At 37.3% G+C, this 21,911-nt stretch overlaps 1 protein-coding gene across 1 annotated transcript; it reads right to left on the reverse strand.

Annotated features, from left to right (window-relative positions):
- Positions 1-15,505: 15,505 nt before the first annotated feature.
- On the reverse strand, positions 15,506-21,911 carry ca2 (carbonic anhydrase II). The gene is made up of 7 exons (XM_048174643.1): positions 21,635-21,911; positions 20,645-20,842; positions 19,946-20,064; positions 19,746-19,838; positions 18,174-18,236; positions 17,908-18,063; positions 15,506-16,774 (listed from the first exon to the last, which is right to left on the reverse strand). The coding sequence occupies exons 1-7, from the start codon at positions 21,666-21,668 to the stop codon at positions 16,655-16,657; spliced, it is 783 nt and encodes a 260-aa protein (XP_048030600.1). The 5' UTR covers positions 21,669-21,911; the 3' UTR covers positions 15,506-16,654.

The following is a 21,911-nucleotide window of genomic DNA, read 5'->3' on the forward strand; positions in this document are numbered from 1 at the left end:
ATTACTAAAAGAATCATTACTAGAACCTTATTGAGAGGAATCAGCTCTTTTCAGTTAGTCAGTCAGTCTTCATTTGAAAATGTACACTAACAGGCTTTACCTGTTTCAGTTGGTGATAATAGTGCGACATTAAATGCTCCTGCCAAATAGCACTGACCTGTGTGAGTGTGGAAATATCATTTTCTCATAGCACATGGATATTTCTTTGCAGTTTTCTGGTTAAACTGGATTATAAGTGTTTAGTGAGTCTTTAGAAATCCTATCAGGGCCACTTCATTTGAAAACATACTGTGCTGCAACCATTTAGTGATGTTTGAGCTACACATGACGTATGTATGTATGTGTTACCCTCTTTGCTTTGCTTCTTACATATGCAAGAATATGAAACTTTGACTTCCTCTCACACAGTTTCACATCAGACAGCTCTCAGACTACCAGACTCTTCTGGGAAATGTACGACAGTAAGCTGTTGTTTCCTCAGTTTGTTATGTTTTAGCTATTTAAGGATTCATTGTGTTGGTCTCTATCCCGGACAGTCCATTTATGGAGCTTCAATGTAAATGCATTCTCCAGATCCCATGTATCACCAGAAGTTCAGCAGGTCTATGTGTTAGGGCCCCTTTCATCTCTGTTTAAACACAACAGGATTGGCCGATAATATTATTATAATTATTTTAAAAAAGTTTACTGCTAGTGTACTCTGTTTACACACTTTATTTGATTTAACTCGCCCACATAAAAGCCCTCATGACTGATGTGTCGGCTTTATCGCTGTTACTGAGCTTTGAATAGTTTCTAAGTTTCCAGGAACTTTAGCAACAGTGAAGCAGGTCAGGTTACCTTATGACTCAGGCTGACAAATGAACAACTCCCATTGTATTATCTTTACTAATTTTATACTCATATTCAAAGGAAAAATCAAATCATTTTATTGGAATGAATATGAATTTTTTTTTTTTTTTTTTTTTAATCAAATAAACATCAAAACTAAATATAATAGGTTGTAGGCATGTTTTTTATGTTTTGAGTTTATACACACTGCTATTGTTTTCCCTTGGTTTATGTTATGGATAACTGAAATATGGACTGTGTAACAACTCAATATAGCAATAGCAAGTATTGTTATATAACACCTCTGTCCCGAATAGATATTTATGGAAGTATATTGTGATATTTTACCTGCAGACTTGAAACACAGATGAATGAAAGCTGATGAAATGCCTCAAAAGATCCTTTGAACAAAACAGCTTTTAGCAGTCATGTCTGTTCAGTTCAAGTGCAGTTCATGTCAAGAAATTGAAGGATCTGATTTCTCTGGACCTGGTTGATAATGACAGTATCTGAAATTTCTGACTCCTAATATTTGTGCTACCTTAATAGTAGATGATGTGTGATAACTAAAATGAAAGGAAAATCCTGTCCTCCACCACAGCTCTCAAATTGTATTTACACTTAGGATATTAACTTGGTGCATTGCAGTTGGTTATGAAACACCCAGTTCTGCTGGTATCAGTATAGTCAAACCTGACATCTTTATGTGTCAAGTCTGAATATCCAAATATGCAAATAAAATATAGCATATAGCTTAAGAATTTATATTATAACATACAAAGTCATAATTATCAGAGTTTAAATTATTACAAAACATAATTTGGATTTTTCATATCAATTATGGCATAGAAAGTCAAAAGGATGTGGAAGTTTCAAATTTCAATATTTTATTCAGAATACAACATAGATGACATATCAAATGTTTAAACTGAGAAAATGTATCATTTTAAGGGAAAAATAAGTTGATTTTAAATTTCATGGCATCAACACATCTCAAAAAAGTTGGGACAAGGCCATGTTACCACTGTGTGGCATCCGCTCTTCTTTTTATAACAGTCTTGGGACTGAGGAGACAAGTTGCTCAAGTTTAGGAATAGGAATGTTGTCCCATTTTTTCTAATACAAGTTTCTAGATGCTCAACTGTCTTAGGTCTTCTTTGTTGCATCTTCCTCTTTATGATGTGCCAAATGTTTTCTATGGGTGAAAGTTCTGGACTGCAGGCTGGCCATTTCAGTACCCGGATCCTTCTTCTACGCAGCCATGATGTTGTAATTGATGCAGTATGTGGTCTGGCATTCATGTTGGAAAATGCAAGGTCTTCCCTGAAAGAGACGACGTCTGGATGGGAGCATATGTTGTTCTAGAACAGTGTTTCTCAACCCTGGTCCTGGAGGACCCCCAACACTGCACATTTTGAAAGTCTCCTCTGTCTGACACACTCATTTCAGGTAGTGGAGTTTCTTCTAATGAGCTGATGAGTTGAATCAGGTGTGTTTAATTAGGGAGAAAGACAAAACCTGCAGTGTTGGGGGTCCCTCAGGACCAGGGTTGAGAAACACTGTTCTAGAACTTGGATATACCTTTCAGCATTGATGGTGCCTTTCCAGATGTGTAAGCTGCCCATGCCACACGCACTCATGCAACCCCATACCATCAGAGATGCAGGCTTCTGAACTGAGCGCTGATAACAACTTGGGTTGTCCTTGTCCTCTTTAGTCCGGATGACATGGCGTCCCAGTTTTCCAAAAAGATCTTCAAATTTTGATTCGTCTGACCACTGAACAGTTTTCCACTTTGCCACAGTCCATTTTAAATGAGCCTTGGCCCAGAGAAAACGCCTGCGCTTCTGGATCATGTTTAGATATGGCTTCTTTTTTGACCTATAGAGCCGGCAACGACGAATGGCACGGTGGATTGTGTTCACCGACAATGTTTTCTGGAAGTATTCCTGAGCCCATGTTGTGATTTCCATTACAGTAGCATTCCTGTATGTGATGCAGTGCCGTCTAAGGGCCCGAAGATCACGAGCATCCAGTATGGTTTTTCCGGCCTTGACCCTTACGCACAGAGATTGTTCCAGATTCTCTGAATCTTTGGATGAAATTATGCACTGTAGATGATGATTACTTCAAACTCTTTGCAATTTTTCTCTGAGAAACTCCTTTCTGATATTGCTCCACTATTTTTCGCCGCAGCATTGGGGGAATTGGTGATCCTCTGCCCATCTTGACTTCTGAGAGACACTGCCACTCTGAGAGGCTCTTTTTATACCCAATCATGTTGCCAATTGACCTAATAAGTTGCAAATGGTCCTCCAGCTGTTCCTTATATGTATATTTAACTTTTCCAGCCTCTTATTGCAACCTGTCCCAACTTTTTTGAAATGTGTAGCTCTCATGAAATCCAAAATGAGCCAATATTTGGCATGACATTTCAAAATGTCTCACTTTCAACATTTGATATGTTATCTATATTCTATTGTGAATAAAATATAAGTTTATGAGATTTGTAAATGATTGCAATCCTTTTTTATTCACAATTTGTACAGTGTCCCAACTTTTTTGGAATCGGGTTTGTACTTTTTTTGCCTTTTTTTGTAGCTTCACTATACTGTAGCAATTCTTCACAATTCTTCTTTTGTGTTCCACCGAAGAAAGAAAGTCATGATGGTTTGTAAACAAGGGCACATAAATGAGAGAAACCTTACATTTTTGAATGAACTTAAGTATTATATTGTTATACATTTGCTCATGAATAAACATCAGTGACGGGCAACATCTGTCCCCATTTCAAGAGATTTTTTTTTTTTCTGCAGGTCTGTGTTTTATCTTATCTTGTGTTCTGTTATGACTTAATCTGTCCCATTTTAATCCATTCCAGGAATGAGGATTTGGGCTATTTTGTAAATAATCCTTGAATGAAGATTGATTTTTATGATTTCAGATTCAGTTTCTCCACATGTGTGTTGTATGCATAGCATATGTGTTGCATGTGCAATGCATGCATTTTTTGGTGTGTTTAGACATGGTTACATTGGAATTTTTTTTTGGAGGTGGAGGGACACAAAAATGTAGTGGTATGAAATGATACTCTCCTCCCTGACCTTTTGAGGTGCAGGTCAGACGGCTGCAAACAGGTGGTAATGTGAGGAACTTGAACCCACGATAGCTCATAAAGAAACTCTAGATGGGCATATCTTGGGCATATCTGAGTACAGGCGTTCACTCTGCACTGCGGCACACTGAAGAGGAGATAAGAAGGTAGAGAGCAGATGAAAGACTGAGAAAGGGAGCACTGAATGCATAATTTTTTGCTAATTAAAAGGGTTAGTTCACCCAAAGGTAAACATTCTGTCATCATTTACCCTCGTTTCATTCTAAACATATGATATACTTCCCCTTATGGATTTTCATTAAAAACATGCCCTCTTTTTTAATTAAAATACATTAAAATGTAATAAATGTGGTCCCTATAAACTTGCAGTATTTCAAACTTTTTGAGTGCTTTGTGTGATTTTCATTGAACAGTGACTTTAATTTCAGCATGTTACATCTTCAAAAGACTCGTAATATATTGCATGAGTCATATAGGCCACTTCTTTTTTCTTTTTTTCATTTTGTAGCTCGACAGCTCCTTGTTTACTTCCATTAAATTGAAAATATCCCATAAAAATTGTTCCACAGCAGAACAAAAGTCATACAGGTTTGGAACAACATGAGGGTGAGTACATGATGACAGAATTTTCATCTTTGAGGTGAACTAATTTAATGTCTTTGTCCCTGTGTTTGTGGTAACCTGCAGTCTAGAGCTGCCCATTCATCTATTTGGAGAAAGTGAGCAGTTACCAGGTGACCCATTTGCAAAGTGAACAACAGTGTGTCTCAGGTGACACGTTTTCCTCCTGTCACACTAATACCTCTGTCCTCTTGCCTGGATGGATGGAGAGAGTGTCTTCTGAAGCCCAAGCCCACGTAATCAACAGAAACTAGACAAGATATAGCTAATTACACTGGGTTATCCGGGTTGTTTTATCTTTATACTCTGAAAGCAGGATCAAATTATCAGGATATTTAAATGAACATTTAGGGGATGTTTAGATGTTTAAAACTTTGCTTTTGCTCACCTGTTATTATTCAAACAAATTCCTTGATTGATTGCACTTTGATACATTTTTTAATTTTAAGATGAATAATTATGGGAAATAATTTTGGGTTTATGAAACCTGCTTGGGTTTTTAACACATTTATGCCAACACAACTGAAACCACATAAAGTGTGAGATAAGTGTGAATTCATCTCTTGGAAAGGAAAACATGTACATTTATATATAGGCTTCCGTTATGAGCATATATATTTGTCATGCATATAATCCAGAATTGTCCCCATTTTCATACACTTTAATCCTGTTAATTGCATCATTATCCTTTAAGACACAAAAAAACTATCGTTTTCTAATCTTTGAAAAAATTATGATTTTTGTGTGACCTTAAAGTGGATCGACTGACTTTAAGCCTATTTATAGATGATGCAAAGTTCTTTGTGGCATTTCAGAAGATGCAGCGAGGGATAAAATGTCACAGTTATCTGATGATCAGATGTGTTATGATATCCTGAACCACAAGTTATTGAGAAAAACATTTCCCTTAGATAACACCTTCAATGAGAAATCCCCAGCCTCTATTCTGCTCTTTTTAAAGTCTAATGCATTCAGCAGCAGTAGTATTGATTTATTGAACAGACATTTTCATGGCAGTGTGTAAATTCTTGTTCAGCAGTGTTATGTACACTGTGCTTGACATATTAAATGAGACCAAAAACAAGATATGTACATCAGCAGCTCAAAGATGCAATAATATATCTGCTGCACCAAATAATATGGTAACACTTTATTTTGATAGTCCACTTTAGACATTATACTACCTTTAAGTAACTTTGCAACTACATGTCAACTAGTAGTCATTAGAGTATACCATAACTTAGGGCTGGGCGATATATCGCATGCGATTGTCACACACATTTTGTCAGTAAAGCCGGTTCCCTGATTACCGCTAAATCGCCATCACCTGCTTTCAAATGGAGCGGCATTTAATAGACAGAACCGTAGTTCACTGACAAGCCACGCAATATCGCATTCATTATTGAAGGCGATTCATCTGCGACATGAACGCGATATTGCGTGGCTTGTCAGTGAACTACGGCTCTGTCTATTAAATGCCGCTCCATTTGAAAGCAGGTAATCAGGGAACCGGCTTTACTGACAAAATGCGCGTGACAATCACATGCGATATATCGCCCAGCCCTACCATAACTATATACTATAAGCAAAGGCTGCATCCGAAAACTGGAAAATGCTGCCTTTGGAGGACACATTTCAAGGTAGGAAGGCATCAAGGCACGTCCGAATCCAATGTTAGTTTCCTGAGATACCTTCATCTGATCGATTTTTGAAAGCAGCATAGATGTATCCTTCACTGCCTTTGATATCCCACAATCCTGTGCTTTCCATTCTGTGACAGTTGAGCTAGAAAAATAAAGATGGCGTCCGAAAGTTGCGTTTGCTGGTCAGTGTGTGTGTAAATGTATGTTTTTGACCAACATTTTCCACTTTTGATGTAATTTCTAGCAATAAATTACTACTGTAGAAATTAAATATTTGTTTAGTTCTCATCAAAGCTCGTGCTATTTTGCTGTAGATCATTTAACTGTTACGCTGCCTCAGAAGTCTGTCTGAAATCAGTTTCATGAGGTGCCTTCACGCACAAATGCTGCCTTAAAAGTCATTGCCTGATAGGACAACGAGGCAAGTCAGCTGCCTAGGTTTTCGGATGCAGCAATTGTCATTTCACTCGGCGGCCATCTTTGAAACGCCTCATGCAAGTGCAGCTCCTATCTCTTTGAATGGGGAAAGATCACATTCTCTAAAACTGTTCGCCAAGCTTATGATTAAATTTCATATTTGAAATCACCAATGAAATCTGACAACAACTGTCTCAAAAATGTTGTTTCTAAACACTCGAATCATGACAAAAAACTGCATTTTTCAGGCTGGACCAAGCTAATGCGCATGCGCAGTCATAGGCGCGCATCTCAGAACACGAGCTTCTATTTAACGGCAGCTGCAGTGATGCGATGACTTTACCAATCGGCGATTGGCTCTTTTCTTTAGAAGGCGGGACTTATTCCACCATATCAAAGACTAGAGGTGCATCCCAATTCGCGTACTTATGCACTATACTATAACGTTTTTAAGTATAAATAGTGCAAGTAGTGTGTTCACACTGAAAATTCCAAAAAGAAAAAGTACACTTTAAAGGTGCCCTCGAATGAAAAATTGAATTTATCTTGGCATAGTTAAATAACAAGAGTTCAGTACATGGAAATGACATACAGTGAGTCTCAAACTCCATTGTTTCCTCCTTCTTATATAAATCTCATTTGTTTAAAAGACCTCCGAAGAACAGGCGAATCTCAACATAACACCGACTGTTACGTAACAGTCGGGGTGTACGCCCCCAATATTTGCATATGCCAGCCCACGTTTCCAACATTATAAAAGGCATTAGACAAGGGCAGCGAGTATTAACGTCTGGATGTGCACAACCAAATCATCCGACTAGGTAAGCAAGCAAGAACAATAGCAAAAAATGGCAGATGGAGCAATAATAACTGACATGATCCATGATAACATGATATTTTTAGTGATATTTGTAAACTGTCTTTCTAAATGTTTCGTTAGCATGTTGCTAATGTACTGTTAAATGTGGTTAAAGTTACCATCGGTTATTACTGTATTCACGGAGACAAGAGAGCCGTCGCTATTTTCATTTTGAAACACTTGCAGTCTGTATAATGCATAAACACAACTTCATTCTTTATAAATCTCTCCAACAGTGTAGCATTAGCCGTTAGCCACGGAGCACTATCAAACTCATTCAAAATCAGAAGTAAACAATATAACAGTATACAATACTCACATAATCCGATGCATGCATGCCGCATGCATGATGAACACTTTGTAAAGATCCATTTTGAGGGTTATATTAGCTGTGAAAACTTTAAGGCACTGTTTAAGGCAAGCGCAAGCTCTGTGGGCGGAGAGTACGGGATTTAAAGGGGCCGCAGCATAAAATCGGCGCGTTTATAATGATGCCCCAAAATAGGCAGTTAAAAAAAAAAAAAAAAAAAAATCTATAGGGTATTTTGAGCTGCAAATCTCAAAACGAAGTGTGGAATGTTGGACACTTCATGCACTCAACTGTCGCAGCTTTGATTACATAGCGGAGGGGAAGGGGCTGTCAGACTCCGATGTTAAATGACAAAATAACCTTATACAATTCACGGCACTACATGGATGAGTACATAGTGCATAAGTACATAATGTATAAGTGAATAGCATATAGTGCGTCATTTGGGACGCAACTTAGAATAACACAAGATGCGTCACCCGTATTGTTGTGAATGGGAGAAAGTGCAACGCACAATATGGTGGAATAAGTCCCGCCTTCTAAATAAGAGCCAATCCCCAATTGGTAAAGTCATCGCGTCACTGCAGTGGCCGTTAGAAGCTCCGGTTCCTATAGAAACAGTCAGACACACAAGAGACGTGCATTGAGGACTGCGCATGCACAATAGCTTGATCCAGCCTGAATAATACCATTTGATTCGAGCGTTTAGGAACAAAATTTATGAGACAATTGTTGTCAGATTTCATTGGTGATTTTAAATATTTAATTGAAAGCTTCACAAACAGCTTTAGAGAATTTGATGTTTCCCCATTCAAAGAGATAGGAGCTGCACTTGAATGCCCGAGAGGCATTTCAAAGATGGCCGCCAAATGAAATTACTTGTCTTAAAGGGACTTTGGCCATATTGCACGTTGCACTCTCTCTCATAATTATACGAGTGCAGAGTCTTTCTTTATATAAAGTCTTTGCTATAAGTCACTTTGCAACTACATGTCAACTAATTCTACTAACCCTAAACCTAACACTTACAGTAAGTAGAATGTCTAAAGTGGACTATTGAAATAAATTGTGTCCAATAATATATATTCAGAGTCCTATTGTTTCATGTTTTATGCATAATCCTTGCTACTTTAGTGAGCTTTATGCTTAAACGATACTCTCAGAAAAAACATGTAAATATATCTTGTTTTAAGGATGTTTAGATATATTTTTGTACAGGAAAGCATGAGTGAGATACTGATTGGAGTTTTGCACTGCACATTAATTTTTCAGTAGACCTGCTAGTTTGGCCTTCACAGCGTCCTCAGACCTTGTGGCCTAGTGTCATGTGAACCTCAGAGAGCAAATGTTCCCAAGCTCTCCACAACAGCTTTATTGAGTAATTTACAGTATAGAGAGCTATAAAAGCAGCGTATGCGCGCATATACAGAAGGTCTCTAGCTCTATTAAGAGGATTTACGATAAGCATCAGAGCACACATTAACTACAGACAGCGAGATTCCATTAATTGTGACAGTGATCTATGAAACGTGTGTGTGTGTATTTGCATGTACATCTTTATCCATTTTTCTGTCTTTCTTAATGTGCGATAATACGCTTGCTCTCCATGAATTGCATTAGCATGAAAGCCTGCGGACATGGCTGTCCCTGTCTGGAACTGTGTGTGTCTGTGTGTACGCCCTTGACTGTAGGTCATGCCACACTGCTGTGTTCATGCCAGGATGCTCTTTCGGATTTACTGCACTACAGATTTGCTGTTTGTTGGCGTGTGTGTGTGTACATGTGAGTGAGATTTATACTGTTATTCACTCTGATTTATATCACCAGACAGCGTTCTTATGTAACACATCGATTCCTGGCAGGTTGGGTCTGTCGCTTTGTCATGAAGGCGGTATGTGTCATGGTGACGTCATTAGCATAATCCTGTTCCTTCAGCTCTCGCTGTGAACTTTGATGTCAATGTGCGACCTGCAGGTAAATCAATGTGTATGTAAATGAGATTGAATTATGATGTCATACTGCTTGTGAGGTGAAGAGTCAGCTGACTTTAGCTGGACACAGCTGACAAAACAGCCCTGACTGTGCTATACATATCCTTTATGGTGGAAAAGCATGAAAGGCATAGGGTGGAGGAGGGGATGGCATTTTATGTTTTGCCAATGGTCAATATGGAGTAAAAAAAAAAAATGTAATTAAGTTATTAAAAGTGCTCTAAGCGGTTCTGTATTTGAGACTTTTTGCTAATTTCAACTACTGTATATGTCATTCAAATCTTCACCTTTAAAAGATGACTGTATGCCAGCAAATCTACAAAATCTGCAAAACAAAAATATATGTTGTTAGTATTTTTGTCTTGTTTTCCATTACAAATATCTAAAAATTCTTAAATCAAGTTACTTGAGAAGCAAAATTGCTTAAAGGCAGGAACACACCAAGGTGACTGCCGGCCGTCGGGCAGTTTTTGTTCGTCGGCCGACTAAGTTTTCTTAGTGTGTTCCACACCGTCGGCTGAAGTTGGTCCTCGTCGGCCGATTTGTCATAATGAATTGGTGTTGGAACTCGTCGGTCCGTCGGGCCATCTGATCATTCTGATTGGCTGTTCAGCTACTGCCACCTGCTGGTACGGAAAGGCATTTCATCTTACGCAGGCGCAGAACGAACGTGCTACTTGGCCGTCGGCCAAAAAAAAAGACAATTTTACTTCTCAAGTATGTATCTTAAAGGTGCCCTAGAATCAAAAATTGAATTTACCTCGGCATAGTTGAATAACAAGAGTTCAGTACATGGAAATGACATACATTGAGTTTCAAACTCCATTGCTTCCTCCTTCTTATATAAATCTCATTTGTTTAAAAGACCTCCAGAAAACAGGAAAATCTCAGCATAACACCGACTGTTACGTAACAGTTGGGATCATTAATATGTATGACCCCAATATTTGTATATGCCAGCCCATGTTCAAGGCATCAGACATGCCAGTATTAACGTCTGGAGCGCGCGATTTAAAGGGGCCGCAGCATGAATCGGTGCATAGTTAATGATGCCCCAAAATAGGCAGTTAAAAAAATTAATTAAAAAAAATCTATGGGGTATTTTGAGCTGAAAGTTCACAGACACGTTCAGGGGACACCTTAGACTTATATTACATCTTTTGAAAAGATGTTCTACGGCACCTTTAATATATTGTAAAGCTGGAGTCTGTTAGTTTTGCCTCATTGTCGCCATCTCTGTTTTAAACCTGCAATTGCAGTTATTTGTGGAATTATCATTTTTACTTTACTTGTGTTGTGCATCGGCACGACTCAGCGCGGATGAATCTGGTGTGGATACTGTACTTCAGAATCACAGATTCTGCGTCTTGAAAGTATGACCAAAGTAAGAATTTTCACTGGAAAATGTCATCTGAACAAGTTCTGACCAACTGAAAATAAAAAGTATTACAATAAATCGTACTGCCAATGGTGAATAAGTCTAAAGATTGATTAGCTCGGATCACGTCAATCCGTGCAAATTATCATTATTGTTATACTTTGTTATCAAATTGCTAAAAGGGGGGGGGGGATATCACACATAGTTTCTGCCAATCTCATGTTAATCTTGAGTACATATAGAGTAACAATGCATCCTTCATATCTGAAAAGTATTTAGTTTTGTCATATTTATAAAAGATAAGATACACTAAACCGAGTCTTTACAAAAAAAGCCGAGCTCCTGGAAGCGTGTCTGCCGTCAGTGCTGTGGGCGGAGCTAAAGAGTCACGAGAGCGCGCAGCTTCCCGAAATCCCGGGAACAAACAAACATACGTGCACAACTCCGTTGCTGCCCCGGAAAAACAAACTTCATCCTCTGTTCCCTTAACGCTGGGTACTTTGGGAAGCTGAAAAAGGTCATCTTTCCTTTACAACCAAAAACACACTCCTTCGGTGAGAGGAGCTGTGTCTCATTTCGGAGGCTGCGTCCTCCGGAGGTTGCATTTGAAGGCTAAATACGTCATCAAGGGTGTCTTATTTAAGAAAAGTAACCATAATAAAATTGACTGATATTCATTGTGAGATGTAAAATACTGTAAGTTATTTCTTACATTGCAATCTAACAGTTATTTTTCTTAAATGAGACTGCCTCAATGATGTATGCAGCCTTCAAAGGGGGCAGCCCCTGAATCGGGACACTGGGACACAGCCATTTTTGAAAAATATCCCGAACGAATCGCGTTGATGGGCATGCTCTTGCTCTTGCTCTAGGTGATGTGTGTGCGCACGCTTATCAGGGAGATGTGCTTATACAAGGAATTCCGATCTCTTTTGACGTCATACAGGACACTCTCCGAATTCTGTACCGAAACTGGAAGTAGTGGATTTGGCACGAAATACTTCGTCATACGTCTAACTCATGTTTTGAAACTTTGGCCATGTTTAGCATGAGAATGCAACTCTTTAACAGTGTAAATAGGTCAGAATGCATAAAACCAAAGACTGTTACTGAGTTTTTGAAATGAGCGCATGCGTAAGAACAACCCCCCTCCTTCACAGCTCATTTCAAGGGAACGCCTCCCAAAACTCGTGCACAAGTATTGGAACATGAGTGTTTACCACTGGCATTCTCTGTGTCGTGTTAGTGCTTTCATTATGTCGGACTCACCGCAGGTAACTCATAATCTGCAGTTGTTACTCCTGTCTCCTGACAAAAACATAGCATGCGGTGCCTGTGGAGTGTGGAAAGTTACTGGAGCGCGCAGCCGCGCACGTCTCTCACGAGGAACGTCACGGCAGTGATTGACAAGCCAGAGGGCCAATCGTTTACCCGATGATCACACAAACGATTGGCTGATGTTTTTAAGGTCCTACCTCGTGCACAGATGATGTATATTAATATTATTACTTTCAGTGCACCTAATAAATAGTCTTTTATCAGTTAGTAAAGACAGTTTCAAGTAATATTGCAAAAATGTATAAAACAAAACATCCTCTTTAGCACCTTTAAGCCTAGTCCTAGACTAAAATGCATGTTTGAGCTGTTTTACCTGAAAGCAACTTGCATTTATATATCTTTAAATATGTCAGTGCCATTGTTTTGTCTCAAGATTCACAAACATTTTTAAAAGCTACTTAAATGTCCTAATTAAACTAAGGCCTAATCCTGACTCAGGCTAAGCCCTGTCTGTGAAACCGGGCCAATGTGTATTTAGCGTGTATTAGTGTTACCTGTAGATTTCAATTACTGTAGCCACTCCACAGTCCAAAGTCTTTTGCTTTTGATTACGGGTTAATCTCCAGTTGTCACTGATGATTGTCATTTGGACCTATCTGGGTTGCAATCCACCATCAAAATAAGTTTAATTATTGCAGATGCTGTGAGAAAAGGCTATAAATGATCCGCCATCCTCACATGATATAGCCTACTAGCTGGGACTCCTTCTTTATGTAAACCGACGTGACGTAATGACGCAAAGATGAACGGCTGCATGCTCGAATTTCCCCGCAGAAACCCACCAGTACCACCCAAATTATAAAACATTATTTCAAGCTTACCGTTGTGAATTGGGCTAAGGTAAGGAGATAGTTTTGAACACGGGCTGGTTATGTACTTGCTCAAAAATTGATTTTGGATCCTTTTTAACCATAAAAAGTTACAGACTGCAGCTTTAAGAATGTTTAGATATGTATACTGGAAAAAAATACTGAGAGAGAAAATCAGAAAATTGACAATAATGTAAAATTATTCACAGGTTGATTGATTAGGATTGATTGGCTGAAAATGTGTAGGCTGCTCCTCTGGCTGTATTTCTATTTACAGAACCTAGGCCGTCACACAGCCACTTGTGATTTCAAGTGACACCTAGATATCTGTCAGTAAATATATTTTATGCATGATATTCCCAAATAAATCACTTACAGCTCCTATAAACTTAGCGATAACTCAGGCTAGCTGCTAATCATTAGCTATTCAGATAAAAAAAGGTCAATGTATTACCAAACTGCTAAAAGATCAAGGTTAGAGTGAAAATATCAACGGGAACCTCAGCAGTAATGTTTGTGTGTGTGTGTGTGTGTGTGTGTGTGTGTGTGTGTGTGTGTGTGTGTGTGTGTGTTGTAAATAGTATATATATTTTTGGTAACACTTTACAATAAGGTTCATTAGTTAAACATTAGTTAATGTAACATGAACAAACCATGAGCAGTACATTTGTTACTGTATTTGCTAATCTTCGTTAACGTTAGTTAATGAAAATACAGTTGTTCGTTGTTTGTTCATGTTAGTTCACAGTGCATTAATGATAACAAGATTTTAATAATGTGTTAGTAAATGATGAAATTAATATTAACAAAGATCAATAAATACTGTAGAAATGCAGTTTATTATTAGTTCATATAACTACTGAACCTTTTTGTAAAGTGTTACCATATTTTCTATCTTTACTACCATTGTAATCATGGATTACAGAAGGAATACTTGTATATATTTAAATTGTCACTCCCAAAAAGTCCTTAGTGCCAAATACCCAAATTAGGCCTACCTGCAAAATTGCCAAATATAGCAGTCCGACAGCACAGATTTTCAAAACTTTAGGCCAATTTAAACTCTGAGATTTGATGGGAAGAGAATTAATATTCAGAAAATATTCCAAGAGAGCACAAAAACATGAACTGAATTGAGCTGCAGAGTTGCTTTATAGCTGAAATTGAAGTTGTTTCATAATTCATGAACTTTGCAACATCGACACTGTTGTTGAACTAAACTGAATCAACATTGAACTGAATTGAGCTGATCGATTACACCATTATCTTCTTTAGATCTGTTTTATAGCTGAAAGTGTTGTTACTTAATTGATGAACTTTGCATTATTGACATTATTATTTTCCTGTTTATTACATTGAAGCTGCTTTGAAACAATCTGTATTGTATAAGGCACTATATAGATAAATGTGCTTTGACTTGACAATTAAATTACTACACACCTGGTATTTGCCAACAACAACAACAACAAAAAAACAAGTAGATCATTCGACTGGGATGGTGGGAGAAAACATATACACTGCCCTCCAAAAGTTTGGAAACACCCCTGGCAAAGTGTGGTTTTGGACGATATCAGCATAAATCCTTATCATTTTTTTGGTGCAAATACATTAATGTATTATTGAAGACCAGCAGCAATAATTTTCATTTTGATTACATAATAATGGCAATATATACATGTCAAAGTCAGACATACCCCTTTGCCAGCTGTGATGCCTGGTTACTGGTTTAAACTTGGCCCAGGTCTGTAAAAGATTTTTGGGTCAGCACACCTTAATAGCTTCAACAATTGATTGCCAATTAAGTTTAGAATACAATGAACCAATCAGAACCCAGTTTAGGTCAAATAATGGTGGATAATTTTGATGAATCAAAAATTTAAGTTTTTTTCTATGGATTATGTAATAAAATATGTTTTCGTAGTTTGTGTAGTCCCTTATCAGTGCAAAATTATCACAATTTAAAAAGGATTCATGCCAATTTTGTCCAAAACCCCACTTTTCTAGGGCGTTTCCAAACTTTTGGAGGGCAGTGTATATATCCAATATGGACAACAATAAAATCACTGCCTATATAGCCATTTTAACTGATGGAATCACATGTTCCCATCTAAAATATTTACCATTTACTAAGGCATTAGTAAATATAGCTGTTCTTACTGTATATTTGGCATCAAGAAAACATGAGACAGAGAATAAGCATAAAATATCTTTATTTAAAATGGCCTCTTGAAAATAGAGTATGGCTGAACAATATTGCTAAACATAGCCCTGGAATTCAAGTAAATTACTCAGTTACACATATTTCAAACCCATTGTCTTTACAAATGTATAACATACATAAGCCCATAGTCCCAGTGCTTCAGAGGAGCTGATGGTGACCTTCCTTGCTTAAACGGCAAGATTTATTGATTGGCATGTTGGCTTCTATAAAGACTCACCGTGTTGCTTGACACGGCTTGTGCATCGCTGTGCAATACAGCTGAATAGACGAATTTCACTCACATTCCACGATTAAAGCATAGCATTTAGCAAAACAGTTATTGAGTTATATGGGTTTCATGCAATTATTGCTACTACTTTTAAGCTGAAATCTTGTGCATAGCAATTGCTATAAATGACATCTTTCAGAAACACACAAAGGAATATGCAATTACAATCATCTGAGGCACAAATACTCCAAACCAAAGCTGCTCTGATTGTACAGTACGTGCTAGATTTTGTGCGTGGTTTCCCGGCGTGTCCACATGGACATTTTGCCACGTGCGTTCATTTGCAATGGGGATTTTCTAGATCTTGCAGCGAAGTGCACTGGGTTTCATTAAGCTCCGGCACTGCTGAGACAGCCAGAGATTACAGCCTGGCAGGGAAGGACAGCAGCAGCCGGCACAGATGGCTTGCGTTCGGGTATCGGCTGTACCCCTGCGCTTTAATCTGGCCTATTCTCAGACCAATACAAATATACTTAAATACCCCGTTTCTGCATTAAATATCCCATGTATATATTACTTCTCTTGTTTTGTTTGTCTATGCATCACATATGTATATCAGAGCATCACAAAGTTGGCACACGTTCTAAATCCAGATAATTCAAGCATTTGCGCTAAAAGAATGAACCAGAGAGAATGAAGCAGAAAGAAAGAGAGAGGGACAGTACAAACGCACGTTTCCCTGCCTAGCCGCTTTACTCTCCAAGCAGCACATCTGTTCTGCTGAACAGCTGGCAGGTTGCCCAGCATCACTGCATGGAGGGTGAAGGTGCTTTGAGGCCCTTGGCCCGGGGCCCCGCGTTTGCACATCCCACTAAGGAAGGGAGGGAAGGGGTGGCGAGGTCCGGGGGATCCTTCACTTGAAAGATGCGCAGACCTTACGACCTTTAAGAGGCTGAGGTGGGCGGTAGTTATCCACCATGCAGCAGGCCTCCTCTTCCTCTGCCGTAAAAAGCAGAGATCGGAATATTTTCATCTGTACAGAAAGAGAAAGAATGAAAAATCTGTGAGTTTTCAGCATCTGTTACTATTTATGTATTGGTGGAATGCTTATAGTTGAAAAATAACTGTCCTAAGCAAACTCATTTACATTCGTTCTCACATTTTGAAGAGAATTTCATGTTCGGTTAATTTTATATTCTTAGAGTCAATAATTTAACAGGCTGCTTGGAAATGAGGCATGATGACCTGAGGTTATGTGCACATTACCAGCCTTGAACCAAAGTCGTGATGTAAACATTCGACAGGGTCGTGTTAATTTTCACAAACGTGCTAGATGTCACAGAGGTTGAATGGAGAAGAAAATACAACTGACTATGACTAGACGGTTTTGTACATTTGTTTACAGTTGTCTTAGATGAGGGCAAATGTCTAGCCGGTTTTAAAAGTGGAAAGTCTAAAGAATAAAAACTAGGGTTGTAACTATACCCTCATGTCACGATTCGATACATATCACGATATGATTACTACAAGACTGTTGATTAAAATGCTAAATTTGGTACTTGGTGCCGGTAACCCAGTGTACAGGACAATGGTGACACCAGAATAAAAATATTAATGATTTTGAAGCTGAAAATAGGCGAATATGCTTGCATTCTGTCACTGACTAGAATTTTTTTACTGCTAACATAATGCATTTGGCATTATCAGGACCTACAAATATTCCCCCATAGCATTATTATACATTATATTCAACATAACATATAGTAGTTTAATGTAGTACTGACACTATTTCTCACACAGTAATTTTCATTTTGGTCACTATACACGATACATATTGCATTTTTGCATTGTGATACATTGTGATATATTGTTACACCCCTACTAAAAACACATAATAATATCAATCATAATTGGATGGTTTCATGTTGGACTGCTTACATTTTGGTAATTCACATGATTTTTTTAGTAGTAGTGACTGCAGTATCCAAAGTTCTGTCATCAAACTCTAGATGGCGCAGGCTAGTAGGTCCTTTAACTCAACCTGCTTGTAATCACTGCGTTATCTATTGGGCACAGCTGATTGGTTCCTGCTGTATCAGTAGCCAATGAGCTTGCATGCTTAACCTTCAAATACTTGTGTAGCAAAAATTGTGTCATGAGCAGTACCTGCGCAGAGCTAACGCTGATTGTTTGCTTGCAGACAATCCATGTGACGCTCTCGTACAGAGGGGGTGTGGTCAGAGACCCCGGGTACGTCCAGTAATCCAGAGATTCCGGGAGCAGGACGGCTGGGTCAAAGTTTGTGAATGAGGTCTGCTTTCCCTGCAAGATAATAACAAACACAAAAGGGACCTTGAATAAAGCAGAATCGATTTCAATCTTTAGCAAGATGTAAAAATGAAAACAAAATGTAATTGAATTGGTAGACATGCCTTGGACTTGATAGCATCCATAGCATCCAGAACCTTCTGAAGCTTAGGATTGTCTGCACCGATCTGATGGGAAAAACAATAAAAAAATGTAATCCTTACAGTATTTTTTCTTTATCCTAAACTAAGATTTTGTGGCAACTAAGGCATAATATTTAGTTATTTATTTTTTATTTTATTTTATTGAAAGAAGTCTTTTATGCTTATCATTATTTGATTAAAATACATTAAACAGTAATATTGAGAAACATTATTAATTTAAATTTAAATTAAAAATATTATTAATTTAAAATAACTGTTTTCTATTTTAAATATATTTAGATTAATTTAATTCTAAATTATAATTTATTTCTATGATGGCAAAGCTGAATTTTCCAGTCTTAAGTGTCACATGATCCTTCAGAAATCATTATAATATGCTGATTTGCTGATCAAGAAACATTTATTATTATTATAATTATTATTATTATCAGTGTTGGAAACAGTTGTGCTCCTTAATATTTTCATTAAAAAAAGATCATTTTTTCAGGATCATTTTCTTTCAGGATCAGATGAATAGAAAGTTTAAATTAAAAAAAAAAAAAATTTCACAAAAAAAAAAAAAAGAAATTAAATAAAAAATGTGTGGGAAGAATTTGACTAAGGCACAATATTTGTATGTAACCCCTTAACTGTCATTCCCATTCAACAAATCCTGAATACTTTTGAGCACAGACTTTGGTCTCCTTATAAAGCAGATTATTTTAGAAAATAGTTATTACAGTTTTAGTTTAAGAAAAAAAAAATGATTTCATGTAATTTATATAAAATATATATTTTACAAAACTCTAAAAAAAAAAATCAAAGCCAAAATCTAAAATCTAATCAAATTTTAGGTTGATATCTCAAAAATTTTGCTTTTAGTAAGATTTTGTTTGGGCGCAGTACCAAACTTTTCCACTAGACACCATGCATTAGTGACCACATAAGCAGATTATTTTAGAAAATAGTTATTACAGTTTTAGTTTAAGAAAAAAAAATGATTTCATGTAATTTATATAAAATATATATTTTACAAAACTCTAAAAAAAAAATCAAAGCCAAAATCTAAAATCTAATCAAATTTTAGATTGATATCTCAAAAATTGAGCTTTTAGTAAGATTTTGTTTGGGCGCAGTACCAAACTTTTCCACTAGACACCATGCATTAGTGACCACATAAGCAGATTATTTTAGAAAATAGTTATTACAGTTTTAGTTTAAGAAAAAAAAATGATTTCATGTAATTTATATAAAATATATATTTTACAAAACTCAAAAAAAAAAAAATTCAAAGCCAAAATCTACAATCTAATCAAATTTTAGGTTGATATCTCAAAAATTGAGCTTTTAGTAAGATTTTGTTTGGGCGCAGTACCAAACTTTTCCACTAGACACCATGCATTGGTGACCACATAAGGATTTCCATATATCCTATGGTTTGAATGACCTGAACCATTTATTTTTCATAATGTTCATACAATTTAAAAGTGAATTCACCCTGTGTTTGCTGATAAAGTGGTTACTAAATAGACCCTAAAAATGGCACACACACACCTCCAGAAAAACTCCAACCACAGCAAGGCCATCAGACTTATCAGCTGCTTCCGCAAAGCTGGGATATTTTGTGTTCCAGTGGACCAGATGGAGCTAAAGATGAAATTATTAGGAACATTAATGTTTAATTATATAATAAAAAAAAAACCCATCTCACATTTCCATGAACGCATTTGCCCAATATGCTCAGGGATTCATACCTCGGCTGGGTAACATTTCCCATCGACTGTGTGCTCGGAGCCTTTGTCGTCACTAGCTCCCCAGTGGAAGTGGAACTGTTTAAGTCTATATTTGCCTGAGATCGGGCCTTCTGTCAGTGCTAGAGCAGACAAACACAGTCATATATGTAATGTTACATAATGTATAGGTTACAACATACATGTTAAACTGGATACACAGGTTCCATCCACCTTTCATCCATGTGAATAACACTTAAAGCAAGCCAATGCTTACAAATCTTATGTGTACATATGTGTGATTTCCCACAAAAAAAGCTGTGTCACAAGAGAGCGAGATATAGCAGAGAGGTCAGGGAGGTGTTGAGCTGATATTTTCACATTAATTTGATTTTAGGCTTTACACCTGCTTAGACATGCAATAAAATAAACTATAACCCATAAATAAGCATAACCTATAAAACTATCTATTTAAAGATGAAACACTACATGTTGTAAATTAATGTTTAACTATGTAGGAGCAAAAGCCAACTTTCGAAATGCTTACCAGAATTCAATAGTTTGCAACAATATTCAGTAATAGTACATTAGTGTCAGACACAACCTCATTATTATATAACTTTTCCTTCTAAATATTATCTAGGTTAACACTGCAGTGGTTTCAGGAACACTCTCACTATAAGCTAATGATTAATAATAGGCTGGAAATTAGAGGTCACAAACTTGAGCTGTCGTTATCATCAGCGAAGGTCACTTGGAAAGAGTGTCCATTATTCAGGATGTCCAGGGAAGTGGAGGGGTCGTACTGCAGTTTAAGCGGCTTCAGTTCATCATCATGGGACGCTCCATCGGTTTGAATGTCTATCGGAGACTGGCGAGGTCCATTAGCGATCGGGAAGTTTTCACACCATTTCTGAGGTCCTGCAGTGGAAGGAGACACAGAGGTTAAACAGTGCTATTATAGTATGCATCTGGGACAAAAATACATTTTATGAATTATATTCAAAAAACAATTATACAGTGCATATGTGAGCAGCATAGATTCACTTGCTTTTTAAATCACAACAGTTGCTGAATGTCCTTACATCTTTGCCCTTGAGGGAATAAAAAAACCTGGTAACACTTTATTTCACAGTGTCATTGTTACACGTTACATGTAGTATAAATGATGCATAATTACGTGCAATTAATCCTAAACCAAACCCTATAGTAAGTACATGTAGTTAATTATTATTACTCTGTATTTAAATGTATAATTACACTGCAACATGGACACATTAAAATAAAGTGTAACCAAAAGCCTTTATATATGCAAAAAAAAAAAAAAAAAAAAAGGTATGCATTTGAAACGAAAAATGATATGCTTTTGAAAAACATGTTTAAGGGCAAAAATGTGCATTTGAATTGCAGTTTCCAAAGAATGAGCTGCATTAAAATCTGCATTTATGTTTAGAAAAAAAGGTCTATTTTGATACAAAAATACAGATTTATATGCATTATATAGGCTAGTAGCCTATAGGTGAAATCTGTACATTTTGTATTTGTCACATATGCTGACTCTGCAGTAGACACAAGGTGAACATGTCTTGCAAGGAGGGCAAATGCAGTCAGTGAGGCAAGAGGAGATCATTAAATTACATGTTAAATTTACATAGCCTATGAAATCACATATGAATATGAAAAATCGCAATCACGTGTGAGGTCTTAGCCTACCATTATGGTCTGCGTATCCCCATCCGTGAGACATTATGACAGCTGCGCCGCGGTCCTCTCAAGTGTCTTCAAGTGTGCTGAAGCAGTCAGTGTCCTCAGATAGATGAGCTGTAGGTTTATATAGCGCCTTTCTGGACGCTGTTTGTTCACATGACCGAATATTAAGTGTGATCAGCAGGAGGAGCTACGCGAGAGATCGATATTGCGCGCTCTCCATCGCGCGCGCTCTCTCCTCAGGAATGCGCGATCGCATCTGGGTCCTTCTGCTTTGATCTAA

The sequence above is a fragment of the Megalobrama amblycephala genome, linkage group LG22 (genome assembly GCF_018812025.1).
Source record: "Megalobrama amblycephala isolate DHTTF-2021 linkage group LG22, ASM1881202v1, whole genome shotgun sequence".
Lineage (NCBI taxonomy): Eukaryota > Metazoa > Chordata > Actinopteri > Cypriniformes > Xenocyprididae > Megalobrama > Megalobrama amblycephala.

What these genes read in the sequence shown, in the direction of transcription:
- ca2 (XM_048174643.1), bottom strand. Translation starts at nt 21,668, where the DNA reads ATGTCTCACGGATGGGGATACGCAGACCATAATG. An exon ending in GGAAATGTTACCCAGCCGAG is followed by an intron (nt 19,839 to 19,945) that starts GTATGAATCCCT and finishes TTTCATCTTTAG; the next exon opens with CTCCATCTGGTCCACTGGAA. An exon ending in TCAGCGTTAGCTCTGCGCAG is followed by an intron (nt 16,775 to 17,907) that starts GTACTGCTCATG and finishes CTTTCTGTACAG; the next exon opens with ATGAAAATATTCCGATCTCT.